The sequence below is a fragment of the Rhinopithecus roxellana genome, chromosome 15 (genome assembly GCF_007565055.1).
Source record: "Rhinopithecus roxellana isolate Shanxi Qingling chromosome 15, ASM756505v1, whole genome shotgun sequence".
Taxonomy (NCBI): Eukaryota; Metazoa; Chordata; class Mammalia; order Primates; family Cercopithecidae; genus Rhinopithecus; species Rhinopithecus roxellana.
Window position 1 is genome coordinate 53,292,488 of NC_044563.1, and position 19,287 is coordinate 53,311,774.

Below are 19,287 nucleotides of genomic sequence, written 5' to 3' on the forward strand. Positions count from 1 at the left end.
CATTTTGATTTTTGAATACCAGTAGGCATGTTTGAAAACCACAGTTTCGGCCGGGCGTGGTGGCTCACGCCTGTAATCCCAGCACTTTGGGAGGCCGAGAGGGCGGATCATGAGGTCAGGAGATCAAGACCATCCTGGCTAACACGGTGAAACCCCGTCTCTACTAAAAAATATAAAAAAGTAGCTGGGCGAGGTGGTGGGCGCCTGTAGTCCCAGCTACTCGGGAGGTTGAGGCAGGAGAATGGCGTAAACCCGGGAGGCGGAGCTTGCAGTGAGCTGAGATCCGGCCATTGCACTCCAGCCTGGGCAACAGAGTGAGACTCCGTTTCAAAAAAAAAAAAAAAGAAAGAAAGAAAACCACAGTTTCAGTTAACAAAGCCAAAACAGATACCAGTTGGAATGTACCGGCCCTGGCAGCATCTTCTACAGTAGTCCTGACTCTGTAATTGACTAATCTAGAGGCAAAAGGAATGGGATCAGCATGTGATATAGTTTAGATCTGTGTCCCCATCCAAATTTCATATTGAAATGTAATCCTCCGGTGGCTCATGCCTGTAATCCTAACACTTTGGGAGGCCAAGGTGGGTGAACTGCCTGAGCTCAGGAGTTCGAGACCAGCCTGGGCAACACAGTGAAACCCCATCTCTACTAAAAATACAAAAAATTAGTCAGACTTGGCAGTGTGCACCCGTAGTCCCAGCTACTTGGGAGGCTGAGACAGGAGAACTGCTTGAACCCAGGAGGCGGAGGTTGCAGTGAGCCGAGATGGCGCCACTGCATTCCAGCCTGGGCAACAAAGTAAGACTCCATCTCAAAAAAAAAAAAAAAAAAAAAGAGAGAGAGAGACAAAGAAATGTAATCTCCAATGTAGGAGGTGATTAGATCATGGGAGCAGATTTCTGAAAAGGAAGTATGTACTATCCCCCTTGGTACTGTCCTCATGATAGTGAGTTCTCCCGAGATCTGGTCATTTAAAAGCATGTAACACCTACCTCCCCGCCTTGCTTTTACGCTCTTGCTCGATGTGATATGCCATCTCCCACTTCGCCTTCCACCACGCCTCAAAGCTTCCAGTGGTCTCCCAGACGCAGATGCTGGTGTTATGCTTCCTGTACAGGCTGCAGAACCATGAGCCGTTTAAGCCTGTTTTCTTATAAATTACCCAGTCTCCGGTATTTTTTTATAGCAACATGAGGACAGACTAATACAGCGTGTTTTTATTTTTTAACCGGATTGGCAGTTGTGGTATGGTAAAAGAATCCCTAAGTTAGGTAGGAGTAGAAATCCAGATTTTAGTAGTGGCCCTGTCACTTATTAGCTGCATCAACTTAGGCAAATATCTGGACCTTCATGTTCTCATCTACAAAATGGGGAATAACACCTTCCCTTCCTACATACAGAGCTATTGTAAGAATGAAATAAAATTGTATGTGGAAATACTTGAAAAACAAAAAGTTCTGCCTTTATCAGCTGTCATCAAAGCCTCCAAGCTACGAGGTAGATCCTGGTGAGGTGCCAAGGTAAATTAGTTTTCTCCGTTGCAAGGGGCAGAACACACTCAGGCAATCTCAAGGAAAAGCTGCTGTGGCAGTGAAGTCGTTTCTAAAAGATTCCTGTTGTTGGGGACGAAAATAGGCATCGAGAAGCCTCTAGGAATCCGGGCAGCTCAGGGGCCTTTCATTCATGCATTCTCTTCCTCCATGGGCTTCGCTGCTGGTCTTGCTGCAGTGTTCCCGCCTCTTTCCAGGCTTCGGCTCCATTCACGAGCCTTTTCTCCTCACTTAGGACTGCTTCCTCTTCACTTTCGTACCTCCTTGGCCATAAGGACCTCACCTGCCCCTCTCTTCCTATCACATCCTTTGGCTCCCGCTCCCTAATGCTAAGTTCCCTGGGTACATTTTAGTTCAAATACTAGAGAGCAGTTACTGGCCCGGAACCTCTGCCCAGCGGCCTAAGTCACAGAGCGCCGTTCAGCCTGTGCCTGAGCTTGGCTTGGGTCAGGTGTTCATCCGGGTCCAATCAGCTGTGGGCAGTGGGAACGGGGCGGGGTGTTGTCTCTTCCACCTGGGCTGCCGCTGGGCAGGCGCCGAGGCTGGGGCATTGCCCTGGAACAGCTGTGGTTAAGGGTGGAGGGAGGACGAGGCACTTCCTGGGAGCATTTGCCTCTCCTCAGATGGGCCTCGTGCTCTTGAAGAGCGCAACACTTGGCTGTCTCCCCGGTACTTGGTGTGTGTCTCAGTGGTCTCTCTGGCACCTGCTCATGGGGCACCGCTGGGAGATGCAGCGGAACCAGAGCCCACAGCGGCGCATTGGCAGGTTAATCTCTTCCTGCTTGAGTCTCCTGTCAAGGGATGGATGATAATGCGATACTGTTATCTCAGGAACCGCAGGGAGGATTGAAAAGTTAAGGTAGCCCCTGAAATGAGCAAACGTCTCCCCCTCTACCCTCTGCCCGGCCACGAACATGACTTATTTTTCTTAATTTTAACTTACAGTTTGTATTGGTTGAAGTAATAAAATGTAGATCAGCCCTTAGTTCCTATTTATTGTCTATTGTTTTTCTTTTTAAAAAAAAATTATTTTAAGTTCCATGGTACATGTGCAGGATATGCAGGTTTGTTACATAGGTAAACGTGTGCTATAGTGGTTTGCTGCACCTATCAACCTGTCATCTAGATATTAAGCCTCACATGCATTAACTGTTTATCCTGATACTCTCCCTCCACCCACCCCCCAACAGGCCCCAGTGTGTGTTGTTCACGTTCCTGTATCCATGTGTTCTCATGGAATATGATGATTCTTTTCTCAGCTTTTTCATCTGTATGTATCATTTTCTAAGCCCTGACAATTCGGGTTAATTCATTAGATCACAGGAGGTTAGACCTGACCAATCACTTAAGCCATCCACTTCACTGGAACACTTCCTGAGCCAGAGTGGATTCTCAGTAAATATTTACTGAATAAGTTTGATAAATTTTGTAGACGAAAAGAAAGGCCCTGAGGAGGAAGGAATTTGGCCATTGTCACTTAACAAGTGGGTGGCAGGAGTAGGACTGGAACCCAAGTTTCTTGAGACAGTCCAAGCAAGTTCCTTTACACCATGACTCACAGAGTCCTAAGATTTCAGGCTTGGAAGATGCCATACATTTCATCTTTCATACTCCCTGCAGTATCCCCACTAGTCGTTAATTTGCTCTCTCCTTGAATACATCCAGCGACTGAAAATATATGACTTTTTAGGTCACCTAGGTCATTCGTTTTAGTCATTCAGCTAACAAACATTCATTACTTGCTTCGAGTCAAGGAGGATATTATTTGCCAGAGATCCAGAAATGAGTGACACATTTCGTGCCTTCAAGAAGTTTACAATATTTGGGCAGATACATATAAGCAGAACGTAACCCAACGTAGTAAGTATTCAGCTCTGACTCTTAGAAAGTAAGTTCATTCTTCTTTTGAACCAAGTCTATTTCCCAAGGACTATAGTCCTTATTCACTGGACCCAGGTCAACCTATTAGGGCCACAAAACAAAGTCCTTATTTCACCTAATTGCCTTTCAGATATTTTTAAACAGATATCATAACCCCCTTAGTAAGCTAAATTTTCAATTCCTTCAAGAATTCTTTATTTGAAATGTAGTTTCAAGTTCTTTTATCTTTCTGGTTGTTCTTCAATGAACATGTTCTAGCTTATCTCATCAGTGTCTTAAGTGTGACTCCCAGATGTGAACTGCTGAACTCCAAATATGGTTTGAGAATACAATGTGAAATTGAACTTCCTATCACTGTTTATTCTAAGCATTATAATAAAAAAATAGAGGGAAAGGAAACAGTATGTTTCTTGGCCACCAATCACCTCTAGAACCTGATTATTGTGGCATCCCCACTTCTCTGACCTCTTTCCTCTGTTTTCCCCTTGTATTCCTGCTTAGTTTATCAATACAATAAATATTATTGAGTTCTTGGTTTGTGTTTAGCACTCACAAGACTCTTCGGAGAACCAGACATAAAGCCTGTCTTGAAGGAGCTCACAGTCTTATTGGTAAAAGTTGGTTTGTCCCCAAAGAAATAATTAACAAACAACCGAGACTGAATATAATCAAGGAAACTATCTTTCTTCTAGACCCTTCCTTAGACCTGTTTTTATTATTATTATTATTATTATTATACTACAAGTTCTAGGGTACGTGTACATAATGTGCAGGTTTGTTACATATGTATACTTGTGCCATGTTGGTGTGCTGCACCCATCAACTCATCAGCACCCATCAACTCGTCCTTTACATCCAGTATAACTCCCAATGCAATCCCTCTCCCCTCCCCGCTCCCCATAATAGGCCCCGGTGTGTGATGTTCCCCTTCCCGAGTCCAAGTGATCTCATTATTCAGTTCCCACCTATGAGTGAGAACATGCGGTGTTTGGTTTTCTGTTATTGAGATTGTTTGCTGAGAATGATGGTTTCCAGCTGCATCCATGTCCCTACAAAGGACACAAACTCATCCTTTTTTATGGCTGCATAGTATTCCATGGTGTATATGTGCCACATTTTCTTAATCCAGTCTGTCACTGATGGACATTTGGGTTGATTCCAAGTCTTTGCTATTGTGAATAGTGCCGCAATGAACATGTATGTGCATGTGTCTTTATAGCAGCATGATTTATAATCCTTTGGGTATATACCCAGTAATGGGATGGCTGGGTCATATGGTACTTCTAGTTCTAGATCCTTGAGGAATCGCCATACTGTTTTCCACAATGGTTGAACTAGTTTAGAATCCCACCAACAGTGTAAAAGTGTTCCTATTTCTCCACATCCTCTCCAGCACCTGTTGTTTCCTGACTTTTTAATGATTGCCATTCTAAGTGGTGTGAGATGGTATCTCATTGTGGTTTTGATTTGCATTTCTCTGATGGCCAGTGATGACGAGCATTTTTTCGTGTGTCTATTGGCTGTATGCATGTCTTCTTTTGAGAAATGTCTGTTCATATCCCTTGCCCACTTTTTGATGGGGTTGCTTGTTTTTTCTTGTAAATTTGTTTGAGTTCTTTGTAGGTTCTGGATATTAGCCCTTTGTCAGATGAGTAGATTGCAAAAATGTTCTCCCATTCTGTAGGTTGCCTATTCACTCTGATGGTAGTTTCTTTTGCTGTGCAGAAGCTCTTTAGTTTAATTAGATCCCATTCGTCAATTTTGGCTTTTGTTGTCATTGCTTTTGGTGTTTTAGACATGAAGTCCTTGCCCATGCCTATGTCCTGAATGGTATTACCTAGGTTTTCTTCTAGGGTTTTTATGGTATAGGTCTAACATTTAAGTCTCTAATCCATCTTGAATTAATTTTCGTATAAGGAGGTTTTAATAGTGTTTGGTAGACTTCTGGATGTGACTGAAAACAGATCTTCCAATTTAAATGTCGGCACAGAACTGGCTTCAAGCCCCGTCTGTCAAGGGCTTTGTCAAATTTTTGTCATTGCATTGACCTAGACTGTTGCAGACTGAAGGCCTTTGAATTCCATCATCTGCAAAGAAAGCTGGAGCACCTATAGGGACCGACACCTCACAGGCCATGGAACAGCTTTCCAGCACCTGGCACCTGCCCAGTGCTGATCTAGAGTTCACTGGGAGAAAACTTCTTTCAGATGTTGACATGAGCCTGCCTGTGTTTGCGCTTCTGGGAGACAAGTTTAATTTGCTTTCACAGTGCTTTCCCCCAGGAGAAAATTTACCCAAACACCCTGCCTTCTTCACATTCAGAAGCATTGCTTGTTTGCTTTCCAGTTTTTACTATGGGGAGTTTCCATGTGTCTTGTGTGTGTGTGTGTGTGTGTGTGTGTTCACCCCCCAGAAATCCACATTTCCTTGTTTGGATTCATTAGACCAAGTCAGCGTGTTGTTTTAATTCATAAACGGAAGGCATGTGTGACCCTTCCTTAAAACCAAAATACCAGCTCTGCCAGGTCCTGGCCCAACCTCTTTACATGCACAGCATCACCCTATTTGGTCTTCAAAATAACTCTCTGAGATGTGTATTACCATTGACCCCATTTCGCAGATGAGGAAACTAATGTATAGAGATGGCTTGTCCAAAGGCACCTAGCTGGAAAGGGTTCCAGAGCTCATACTTTGGTCCAGGCCAAATGCTGCAAACTTTGGCTGCATATAGGACAGGTTCACCTACCAGATTTTCCCCTATCAGCTGTGCGACCTTGAGAAGGTGACTTCATCTCCCATTCTCTATCTGAGACTGTAAAATGGTGACATAAGTACCTAGGTCTCATAATTCTTATGAAGATTAAGTTAGAATATATGATATGCATTTCACAGTTCCATTTGAGGGAATGAGAGGATCTCTCTTGGACTCTTCCTTCAACCTTGAGTTGTTGTGGAATTAAATCCCAGCTATGCTATCTAGTTTGTTTCCATTTCTTCATTTTGGTTGCTAAAAATAAATCCAATCTTTCTATTTCAGGAACAAAGGGGATGTAATAGGTGTAACCTAAAGTATAAATGTCTCCAGGGAAGCCAGGAGGAGTCAGAAGGTCGATCTCTGGCAGTGGGTAAACCTTGGTACTTCAACCAGGTGTTCCCAAAGAGTTTGTGACAACCACTTTTATGATTTAAGGAGACAACAAAAACAGAAGGAGATATTAGTAGTAAATGCAGGTTTCTATCAGCCTGGACATATCACAAGGGAACAAAACATACAGGAGCTTCTGGGAGGGAGGGATAAGTGTGGGGTGAGCAGAAAGGAGAGAATGAGAATGTCGAGTAGGCCTTGACCTCGTTCACAAAGCTGATTCCTTCTGTCTTTGATGCTGGAGTCCAGCATCAAGCTCGCATGTCCACAGAGGTTTGCCTACTCAGAGTAAGGCAAGAGGCAGGTATGCCCATGCCGTGGTGAGCTGACAGAGGAGAAAAGCTGCCTTTCCTTTTCTGGTATTACTGCCCCTGTGAGACAGTTAAGGAGGTAACTGGGCTGTCCAGGTAGTTCTCCTAACAGGATTTTCTTCTGTGGTCTCTCCTTGTTTCCTACGAAATGAGGCCTCAGGATTTTAGAAAGGAAAACCAGAAGGATGCAAATGAGGGCAGACTTTCCTCGAAATCAACCCTGGACTCAGGAGAACTTAGTTATCAGCTGTGATCATCTTTCACCTTGACATAGCAGCGCTAATGACTTGTTTCTGAAAACAAATCAGGAATAGTGAACAGTCAAAACAGGCACTGCAATGGGTTCCCTGAGGCCTCTGTGGGTTCCTGACTCCCATGTCTCCGCTGGGAAGGAGCACTATTGGCTTTTCTTCCTTCTTCAGTTGCCCCTTTGTATTTCAAGCAATATCTTGTTCAACATCCAAAGAACACTCCCACTCACAACACATGTCCAGAGAATGAGCTAAGGAAACACTTGAACTCTGCATTCCAATACAGATGAAAGGAAAAACAAGTTGCTGAAAATCAAATTTTTTACCAGGGCCCACTGCTGTGATAGAAAAACAAGCTGGGGGAAAGGCCCCTGTTTTCCAACATGCCATATACCCAATTATGAAAATCAGTTATTCATAGGCTGCTGAATTTTTAATTTGGATCCAAGAAGATCTAAAGGCACACCTTCTGCTAAATGAAGGCAGCTGCATTGTGAACATGAGCAAAGCAGGAGAGACTGTGGGAGAAGAAACTCAACAAACACTGATTGGAAACATCCACAGTACTTACGCATTAAAGTTCACTTTTCCCAAGCCAAGGAATGTAACTTCTGCCCTAGATTGTAGCACAGACACACCTGGTCAGTGGAGACTCATTATTTGTGGGATCCTAACTGAACCTCAAGTTGTTGAAATCTCTCCAAGTGGAAGATAAATATATACATAAACATTTTATCAAAAGAAAACATTCTCTGTATATCTCCTTTCCATTTCCTTGTTTCTATCTTAAAATTATTTCATGTCTCCTAAAACTTCTGCCTTCTCACACCAGTAGCCTGGGGCAAGTTTTGTAGCAAACAGGCTTCTATGCTGTCAGGTTTAGCAACCAACACTACACTCAGTCACAGAAAATATGCTTTCCTCCCTTTCTCACTATGAAGGCTTTTTAGCAGACGATAAACAGGTTGTATCTCACAGATCTGGAAATCAGAATCTAACAAAGTATATAACACTTATCTGCAGTTGATCCTGTTAAAAATGCAACTTGTATTTATAGTAATTTTATTAGGAGATATACTTTATACCATTGGGTCTGAGAAGGATTGAACCATAGAAATTTAGATCTGGGAGGGATTTCTGAGCTCATCTAGTGGAATTCTTTCAGGGGTAGAAACAAATATTTATTGAGAACCTCCTCTGGATTGAATACTAGGGAAAATATATGAATGAATAAACTCAATTTCTATCCTCAAGGAGTTCACAGTCAACAATGAAGCCTATATGGTATTTTAATAAGGGTGAGGGGAAAAGAGTTCTGGAAGTAACTTAGCCTGTTTAAGATGTCCAGGCCTTTCCAAGGAGGTGGCATTTGAACTAGATTTGAAAGAAGGAGTAGAAGTTGCCAAGCAGGAACATATGGGAGGGGCAAGTGCAATAATGAGAAAACAGCTACAGAAAGGTCATGTGACATGGCCAAGAGTTCACAACCACTCAGTAGCAGGACAAGACCTGGAAACCAGGCCGTCTGCCTTTCTGTTCTGTACTCTTTCTGCAGCCCTGCAGGCAGAACTCAATTAGTTCTCTCCGATTGTACAATTAGCCCAGTAGCTTAAAGTGGAAATTATCTTGCCTTAGACTACTCAAAATTTTCATTTTTTAAAAGAATATTCAAAATGAAACTTCCTAAATGGTTCTTTCTAAGAACAGTGTTTAGGAATCCACTACTGACTTGAAGGTCTTGGGAACATGGATTCTTCCAAGTAAAGCCAATGGAGAATAGAGATCTCAGGTCCCCAGCCTAAGCCTTGCTCTACCGGGACCCAGACCATTTTGCCCTGAAATGAGGTCACATATTGGATTAGACCTTCTTGTTCTAACTCTGTGTTAATATAAAACACTGCTTGTGTTAGCAGAGACAACACTGAGTGAGTGGAATTGCCCACTCACAAAAGGAGCCACACATTTGGACCATTTTTCCAAACTTTAAAAATAGTTCTTAAGTTGATACTGGAAGACCTTGAAGAAGGACATTTCTTGAAAATGCACCATGCTATAAATGCTGCCGCCTCCACCTATATATCACCAAGCCATTTTTCAAGCCCACGCTCTCTGAGAAGCCTTCTCTCTGCTAATTTTGCCCCATTCCAGCTGCCACTGTACTACCCTTAAGTGCTATGCTGCATTTAAGTTTTGATGCCCTTGTCTAGATGCCTTTTCTCCACACTTGATCTCTTAATTAATTATAGACTCAGAATTTTAGAACAGGAAGCAGTTGCAGGGAATCATCTCCACCATTGCCTTCATTTCACGTGTCAGGAAGGTGAGGCCCAGAGAGGGGAAGGAAGTTGCTTTAGGTCACAGATCACGGTACTAAAAGAGTAGACCCCAAAACGAGGTTTTCTTACCTCCAGGCAGAGCTTTTTCTATGCCTCATTCAACAGTTGACTTATTATTTTGTTCTCCCAATTAAGCTGCAGATTTCCTATAGGCAAGCCTTGTATCTAATGTAGTAACATTTCATTTAACAGAAGCCTAGATCTTGGCTTCATGACTTATAGTTTTGAGCTAAGACAACAGACTGAATCCTTAACTCTGCCTGCCTAACTGACCTTTTCCTTTACTTTCAAATCTGACTCTACTGGTTCCCTCTGAGACCTCGGGCAAGTCACTGCCCTTCCTCTGGGTCTCAGTTTCCTTCTCTACCAAATGAGATCATTGGGCTGGATGTCTCTAGGATCCCTCCAATCTCTGAAAGTTATAGAATTCTCTATCCTACAAATAGATCCTTTGCTGCTTTCAGGATGGGCTTCACTGTCCCACTGTTTCATCCAGTGAACCCATAGCTAGAGTCGCCTCAAAAGTAGAGGCAGGGAAGTTCTCATGAGGGGGTGCCCCAAGCTATCCCAAGATAGGACTGGTTGGGATTGCAAAGAAAGAAGCACTAAAAGCCAGGTTGATCAGTCCAAAGTGTTTATTAGGGAACTTACAGAGTGCTGTAGCAATTCTCGTGCAGACAGCAAGAGAACATGACCTAAGTCATGTTCTACCTAGGTATCTCCACAGCAAGGTGCCCAGGGTATGGAGTTTATATGGGGATTTAAGGAGTTTGGCTCAAGGCCAGGGCTAATTTCTTTACTGTTTTGGGAAACAACCTAAACACCTTTTTCAGTACCTGAGAATGTTCAAGGCTTTAGCGTGGACTCCAGCCTGCAGAAAAGTTGCAAATGGTTGTGTCGGTCACAGAGTGGTCAAGGCCTGCGTTTCTCGATCAGGACATAAAAATTAGGGGATACCATAGATATGCCTTGTTCATTTCCCTGGATTCTGCTGTGGAATAAGTTCCTTCAAGACCCAGATAGCATAGTGTCATGCAGCAAGGCCAGGCGTAGAGCCCGAAGGCTCGGGTTCTAGTCTTTGCAGTCTTACCTCTTTGATAAAGTATCTGTGGTCTTTCACAGGTCACTTCATTTCTGTCAGCCACCTGGTTTTTTGTTGTTGTTGTTGTTTTGTTTTTTGTTTTTTTTAAGTGAAAGAGGAATAACAATATGTGCTTGTCAGATTTGGTGACAGTGAAATAAGATAAATTTTGTGGAAATACATGGCACGAAGAAGGCATTCAGCACATAGTTGCTTCTGTGCTTCATTCCACATCCAGCATTATTGAGAAATGAGCTGTTCCAAATAAACATGCATTCCAGATAATAGGTTTACCAACAGGAGCTACAAAACAGTGCCTGACTTCTGATTAAAATCTTTCTGAAATTGATTCCATATTTTCTTGACCTGTCACACAGAGCATGTACCAAATGTATTAGGAGGAGTTAGAGAAAGGAACATCTCTGCAAAAGGAGGGCATGACAGACAGCATGTCTGGGGCTGTAAGTAATGCAGAGGGAGTAGGAAAGAAACCTTTTTTTTTTTTTTTTTTTTTTTGAGACATAGTCTCACTATGTTGCCCAATCTGGAGTGTAATAGCACAATCTCGGCTCACTGCAACCTCCGCCTCCCAGGTTCAAGAGATTCTGCCACCTCATCCTCCTGAGTAGCTGGGATTACAGATATACGCCACCATGCCAGGCTAATTTTTGTATTTTTAGTAGAGATGGGGATTCACCATGTTGGCCAGGCTGGTCTCAAATTCCTGACCTCAAGTAATCCACCTGCCTCAGCCTCCCAAAATGCTAGGATTACAGGCGTGAGCCACTATACCCAGCCAAAAAAGAAAATTTCTTTGCCTCTGGAAAGAGCTTGGATTTTTTTCATCTCAGCAAATGGGGAGCCCTTGAAGTGTTTTAAGAAGGAGAGTGATAGAATAAGATTTGTTTCAAAGAAATCACTTAGGCTGCTGGGTGGTGAACACATCAGGGTGAGCAGCAAGGGGAAGGCTGAAAGACCTGCCTCAGGCTGATGTAGTGGCTGCAGTGAGAGACGGTGGGGGACCTACATGGATATATGAAAAGTCAGAGGTGGGAAAAGCCAGATTTGTAAATGCTCAGTAGCTTTATGTAAAAACAAAGTAATGGAATATCAGTCCATTCTGAGAAAAGCATAAAATACAGAAAGTATAAAGAAGACTATAAGAATCACCCAATAACACACCATCCAGACAAAACCACTGTAAACAGGTTAAACTGTTTTCTGTCAGTGTTTTTAGCTGAAGAATCTCTAATGTGTTTGTAGATACAAACTTGATTTATAAAAATTTGGTTCAGGCAGACATTTTCCAGAACACTTCTGATAATGTCAATTGAGCTGTGCTTCCATAAGAGTAAAAGTAACAGAATTTTAACTCCATTCATTCCTTTCAGTGACGGGGCCTCAATAGCTCAAATATGTGGGACTTGGTTAACCTAAGGCTTGATTCCTGGGCTCTGTATTTGGGTAAGGAAATTTGTTTTCAACTCTCCTTCTCTTTTCTCCCCCCCAGAGTCAGTGGATAACTGCCCCAGCAACTGCTATGGCAATGGTGACTGTATCTCTGGGACCTGCCACTGCTTCCTGGGTTTCCTGGGCCCCGACTGTGGCAGAGGTGAGAACTCTGCGTTGGAGCTCTGGATTTCTGCTTCCCAGACCCCTCAGGCAGCTCACTTCTACTTCTCAGAGCAAGTGTAGAATCCAGCCCACCTTCTGATGCCCACGAGAAGGGTTTCCAAGGGCCATTCTCCAGAAGCCCTTGGAGGGAGGTGTGCAGGCAGAGCCATAACCTTGTCAGCCACTGTTATCCATATGTGGATGATTGGGGAGGTCAGAAAAGGAGGGTGAATTCACTGTGGGGTGGTCACAGTGAAGTTGGTGTCTGTTGCTGGGGCAGGTGCAGTGGCAGTGGGGGTTCTTTTAAAAGTGGATTTCCTCTTATAGGAATGATCATCCCTGGCCATGCATCTTTGAAGTTTATCTTCATGCTAGTGTGATGTCTCTCTGGCCTGTAAATGAGGAGCCTGAGGACTGCTCCGTTGCTACCTTCTAACAGCACAGGCAGAATCGGCCAAGACCCCAAGGGGAGGGACTGAGGAGGCCAGGCCGCTTTTTTCTACACAGGACCCTAATGGTGCCTGATATTTAGACACAGTCAGTGCCCATGATAAACATTGTGGAGATAACCTAAAAGGTTGCCCACGATCTATCCCGTACTTATGGCCATCATTTCTGTCCTGGAATAATTAACAAGGAAAATGTCAAGGAGATCTGCAATCTTGAGAATTTGGCACACCCCTGGGAAACTAACATGGCCCCTTCTTTTGTTTTTTACCTTTTTCCTTATTCAGTAGCCATTTGCTTCGTGCCTTTTTAGGGATTGGTGCTGTGCTAGGCAAGACCCAATCCTGGGAGCTCTGAGTCTGGTCTCAGAGACAGACAAGTAAATAGACAACTGCAAAGTAGTACAATAAGAAGAGAAATACACTATAACACAGTTAAATGCAGGGAGCTTCTATCAGAGTAGAAGGGAGGAGCAGTCTGAGAGTAGAAGGGATGATTTCAGGGAATTCTTCCCAAATGAGGGTGACACTACACCCGAGTCCTGAGGCTTGAGAAATTGTTCGTAAGTAGAAGGCAGAGATGGTTTTCCAGGCTGCGTGAACTACACCCTGCAAGTACTATGCCATGAGAGTCTGTTTATTCTTCCTATGTGAGATTGACTCAGTTTGAGGCAGCAAAGCTAGCAGCCCCAAGGAAACACAGTGATTACCTGCTGAGTGGTTTAAAAAGGAAAGAAGCCAGGTGGGGGCCAGGGAAACGTGGTAGAGAGAGAGATGAGTCATTCCTTCTAACAAGAATTACCGTCTCGTCCCACATGCACTTAAAGTTAAGAGTCATGTGTAAAAAAGCCTTATTGGATCTTGATAAGACTAGTAAGTACTTACAGCACAATGCAGTATAATTTATTTTTATATAGTATCCTTCATAGAGAAGACCACAAAACCCTTTACGCTAAGAGGCAGAATGAAAAGATAATACTTTAAAGAGCCAAGTTGGGCTCTGCTCTCCTCTTAAGGGGGCAGTGGTGTATGGGGCTGGAGTGGAGGCCTGAAAGGCAAGGGAAGCTGAGATTTGCTGGGTTAAAGAGGACAGTAAGTGGCGCTGCAGATGAGGTGTGGGGAAGTGCTAGTGGAGTGTTATTAGAGGAGAGCGCTGGAGGAGGGATTCAGGGCAGGCAGGAGGCCCAGCAACTGGCTTTTCCAGTAAGATGGAGGAACAGACTGAAGCTTCCTGTCTGAGGTTCCCGGCAGCCACTGTACCCCATCAGCAATATGAAGGGGATGGGGTTACGTGGATACCTACCCTGCCAGGCCCTGCACTGTGCACCATCACCTACAAATCTAGATGTATTTAAAATGGAAAGAAATAAAGCAAGAGAAGAAGACAGATGGGCACACATGGGTGTTTGTGGCAACATAATTGAAGCTACTGGTCAAGCCAGGCAGGACAAGAGGAGGAAGGGACAAAGGCAGTTGGGGTGTGCTGGACATTGATTCATGCCAGACTTCCGGTGCTGTCTCCCCAGCTTCCTGCCCCGTGCTCTGTAGCGGAAATGGCCAGTACATGAAGGGCAGATGCCTGTGCCACAGTGGCTGGAAAGGCGCCGAGTGTGATGTGCCCACCAACCAGTGTATCGATGTGGCCTGCAGCAACCATGGCACCTGCATCATGGGCACCTGCATCTGCAATCCTGGCTACAAGGGCGAGAGCTGTGAGGAAGGTAAGACTTACAGTTGGCAGCTCCGGCACCTTCCTCTGAAATAGAGGCTGGCACATAGTGCCAAGAGGGTGACCAGGGAGCAAGGGAAGCCTCCTGAGCCATTCTGTGACCCCACCTCCCCAAGCCAGGAGCCCACCCACTAGTGACAATAACTAATCTAAAGGAAGAAGTCAAACACATCAGAGTCCTGGTCAGTGAAGGGGAGAAATGTCATGTATCGAGCACTTACCATATACAAGGCTGTGCTAGAAGCCTCGTGTCATGTAATTCAAACCTTAATTAGGGAGGAGTAGTCATCTCTACTTTATAGTTGGGGATTCTGAGACTCAGAGGGTTGAATAACTTGCCCAAGGACACATGGCTAGTAGATGGCAGAGCTGGGTTTGAGCCCAGTCGTTCTGGCTCCATAGTCCAAGTTCTTTTCACTCCCCTCTAGGCTCATCTGCTCATTTTTAATCTCCATTTCTGAAGTGTGATTCTATTATAGGCCTCCAAACTCTGCCCTCTTTCACCACACTCGTGTGTGTGTGTGTGTGTGTGTGTGTGTGTTCATGTGTATGGCTCTGCAGCGCCCATGAGCATGCCTCTCTCCTTTTTTTTTTTTTTTTTTTTTTTTTGAGACGGAGTCTTGCTCTGTCGCCCAGGCTGGAGTACAGTGGCGCGATCTCGGCTCACTGCAAGCTCCGCCTCCTGGGTTCACGCCATTCTCCTGCCTCAGCCTCCCGAGTAGCTGGGACTACAGGCGCCGCCACCTCGCCCGGCTAGTTTTTTGTATTTTTTTTTAAGTAGAGACGGGGTTTCACCATGTTAGCCAGGATGGTCTCGATCTCCTGACCTCGTGATCCGCCCGTCTCGGCCTCCCAAAGTGCTGGGATTACAGGCTTCAGCCACTGCGCCCGGCCGCCTCTCTCCTTTATAAAATAAATATATGGTTGTGTAGATTGAGGCTAGAAGAGTGAACTGTTGATTTAACATTAACATCTGTTCTTTACTAGAAAATCCAACCAGGTGAGATAAATGAAAATTTCTGTTTCACAAATGAAGAAACTGAGGCCCAGGGAAGGGCAGCGACTTGCCCAGAGTCATAGAACTGACTAATGGCAGAATTGGGATTCAGCCCAGGTCTCACTTCAAATCCAGGACTCTTCCTTCTTGACTGCATGGTGTTTCCAGCTGAGAGGAAGAGCCTTATTCGCAAGCAATGTAAAGTAGCTGTTAAAAGTGCACACTCTGGAATCAGATATAGGTTTGCAACCTGGCCCTGCCACTAACTAGCCTCAGTTCCCTTGTCTATAAAATGGGAATGCCTTCCTCTGAGGGCCATTGTGAGGAATGAATTAAATGACCCATGTAAAGCACTTAGCTCAGTGTCTGACACATAGTAAACGCTCCATAAATGTGAGCTCTTATATTATTACTATTATTCTGAGGACAATTGAAGCACATTTCCTGTTTCGCCCCAGTCACTTCATCCAAGGTCTTTTGAAATGGTTGGAATTTCCCGTTTGAAACGGATGGATGACGCTGTGCGCCTGTCATTACCTCCCATACTCTGCCATCTAGCACCCTGGCACCTTCCCCAGTGTGTGGAAGAGGCTCCAAGAAGAGCCGATCTTCTAAACCATTTACTGCTTAACAGAGAGCCCCTCCCAGGCATCATTTGCTCTAAAAATAAAACAGAATGTTAACAGGCCCATTTTCAAAGAGTGGGGAACAAGAAGAGATTAGTGTCTGAAAAGCATCGCCTCTCTGAGACAAGCTGTATATAAACCTCAAGCATGGCTGGAAGTCCTGATTCAGACCTGTTAACTTTGATGGGGATTACTTTGGGCTGTCTGAGAGAGAAGGAACGCCAACCCCTGGAACAAAGGAACTCGGCCTTCTTATCCAGAGAATGGTGACCTTCATCTGCTGTCCCTTTTTATTTGAGTCACTTGAGGTGAAGACCCTGAGAAGGAAAGAGAAACAAAGAAGAGATTCCTCTTGAAACTGTGAACTGCCTCCAATCCCACCCATGTTGTGTGGGCCAGGAAAAGGCAGTTGTCCTTTCCCAGATGATCTGGCATCGCGCAGCGCCCCAGAGCTGCAGCGTTATTTATAAGAGAGAAAAAAATGTTTGGGAACTTGGATTTACATTATCTATTTGAAAAGAAATGCTCCTACTCCTGCTTTCTTTTCTGAGGAGGGCCATCTGGTACTGATTCCCATTATTATTTCTGTTTCTCTGGTGAAGCTTCACTGCGTTGTCCTTGTGTTTATAACGGGGTTTTCTCGGGGCCTTTGTCCTCGACCATTCTCCTCCCCTCCTCCCTCTGCTCTGTGCTACGGGTTTCACTGTGTTTATAAAACATCAGCTAACAAGCTCACTTTTTTTTCTCCCCATTCCTTCTTCTGAAGTTTATTGCCCTATACTTTTTAAAGCTTGAACGGAGCCAGTAGGACACTGGGAAGGAGTTGGGGGAGGAGCAGAAAAGAAAAAACCTAGACCTCTCACAGTGAAAAGTGAGACCCTGTGTTTTTGGTCCTGCAGAGCGTCTAATAGCTTGTGTGGTCACTGAAGCGTGGCATGTTTTGGGGGAAAGACCTCTGTCTTCAGCCTGGTCATGCAGGCCTCATCATTTTGTTAACGGGCTATGCTTCCGCTAGAAATTTTGGCTTGAATGGCAAGCTCTGCAAGGGGAAAAAAGAACTGTTTGGCACATCTGTAAGAGGAAACTAAGTTAGGCTGTCTTCCAGACAAAAGCCAGTCCACCTCCCTGACCATTGCTCCTACTCCTTCATCACAGCTCCCTTCCACCCCAAGCTGGCCAGTTCTCCCCACTTTGCACACAGCTCCTTGGGAAATCACTGTTGTTCCTGAAGCTGTCCCAGTGTGATGAGAAGAAGTCAACTTTAATCACCACCCCAGAGGCTCCAGAATGCAAAAGCAGAGGCAGAGTCTACCTACCACCTCTTTGGCAGAGCATGATTGTGGCATAGATACTGGCCCTGTAGGATCAGTAGAGCACAGGGACAATGTCTACCCAGCCCCAGCAGGAACCTCCACTGATTCAGCCTAGATTTCCAGGAGCTGCCGTCCCTCCTGAGATGCAGTCTTCCTTAAAACTTCCCTCCCGCTCCACAATCACTTGGCCCAGTTGACCTTCAGAAGCACAGATTAATTGCCTGGAGGTAGCCTCTCATCAGTTCCTTCTGATCTTTGTTCTCTGCTTGGACCATCTGCTGGGAGTGTAGGATTCACTTTGCTGATTCCTGGGTCTTTCAGGAGACTCATTACATCTAAGGAAGCACAGGCCTGTGCCACCCAGAGCCTCTTGCTGAACTTGGCACCCTCCTAGCCTGCTCGCTAATGATGGAGATTTATAGGTTCGACCTCAAGCGTGCCCTGGGATTCTCAGAGACAGTTTCAACCCAAAGTTGAGGTTCAGGCACTTACAGAAAAGGAAATACCTTTATTGGCCTCAGGATAGGAATTGCTGAGTTGTTTCCTGTCAAATTGGAAAGCTCTCTGGGTCTAGGGGATTGTCATAGAAGCCTAATGGGCCAGAATAATCCTTCTGAGGTTCCAAGATCTGAGGCAGGTCATGAGAATTTATCGCTATTATTACATTTATTATTTTTAATTATCAGGAATTCCAACAGGTCATGCTCTAACCATTTTTGAATGGAGTCCAGAGACTGCAGGAGAAAAGATTCTTTGCCTTCATTTGACTTCATTCATCCTCCACATTGCTCTATTTCTTTTCTTGTTTTGATTTCTATTTTTAAGACATTTTTTGGTTTATATAAGTATATATGCATGCATGTATTTCTGAACCAGTAAGATTGTAAGGGGGAATGGCAAGAGGCCTAACCAGGAAAGGGGGATTCAAATTTAAATTCTTCCATTTGCCATACTACTGTGTGATCTTGGGCAAGTTATTTAACCTCTCTGTGCTTTCTGTTTCCTCATCTGTCAAATGAACATAATAAAAGTAGCTACCTCATACTTACATTGTTAGGATTAAATGAGATAATGTCTATAAAATGCTTAATAGCAAAATATGGCACAGAAGAGAGAATAAATTAATGCTAATTGTTATTGTGATCATTACTGTGTTATTACCAAATAATCACTCCTGAGCCCTGATCATCTTATTTATCATTTAGGTTATTAGGCTGAACACCTTTAAGACCCTAAATAGCAAAATAACTTTCTTAATAAGCTAGTTCTCAAAATAAATGTTCCCAGAATATTGCCACTTATAAAGTTTTTGCCCATTTGTGTCTGTGACTCTTATATACCCAGCCTGGGTTTCCCAGTCTTTTATGTAAAAATCAAATATACTGGGTTATAAAATACAATTAATAAATACATTTAAAGGATGTCTGAATTATAAATGAGCTCTGACCGCAGTTTGCCCCAAGCTATGCTACTGAATGTCCTGATAGGATGGGAAGATAACTTCTTTGCAAAAGTTTATACAGTCCTTTGAAATCATAACGTCATTTGCTCCTTGTAGCAACCTGAGAAGTCAGTAATCAATATCTTTACCATACCTGCTTTATAGATGGGAAGCGCAGAGCAGTTATGTAATTGGACCGTGGACCTAGAACCAGTACATTTTGTCCCTTGACCCTTGAACCCAGGTCCACAGAGGCCAAATGGAGAGCTTTTTCTTCTGCAGCTTAGGGCTCCCTTATGAGTTCCTATTAGGAGGGGCCTGACCATGCTCATCACAGTGCCATCAGCACCCTTTCTCCAACAGCTACATGTTGCCCCTCCTCCGCAGGATACCACCGTCCCCTCACAATTACAAAATGAATAGAATCCCTACCTCCCTAAAGAGAAAGACAGACCTGACATTTTTCACTTTTTGGTAGTGAAAAAACATGAATCGACCTCCTTTACCAATCCTGTCTTCTCTCTGCCACCTATTGCACTTTCCATATGAACTGGAGCCACTTCAGT

The 19,287-nt window shown here is 44.1% G+C and overlaps 1 protein-coding gene across 1 annotated transcript in view; it reads left to right on the forward strand.

Moving 5' to 3' along the window:
• The window catches only part of TENM4 (teneurin transmembrane protein 4), a 420,170-nt gene that overhangs the window by 250,790 nt on the left and 150,093 nt on the right, over positions 1-19,287 (forward strand). Inside the window, 2 exon segments of the mRNA XM_030918905.1 lie at positions 12,066-12,167; positions 14,142-14,336. Of these exon segments, the coding sequence (XP_030774765.1) occupies positions 12,066-12,167; positions 14,142-14,336 (297 nt within the window).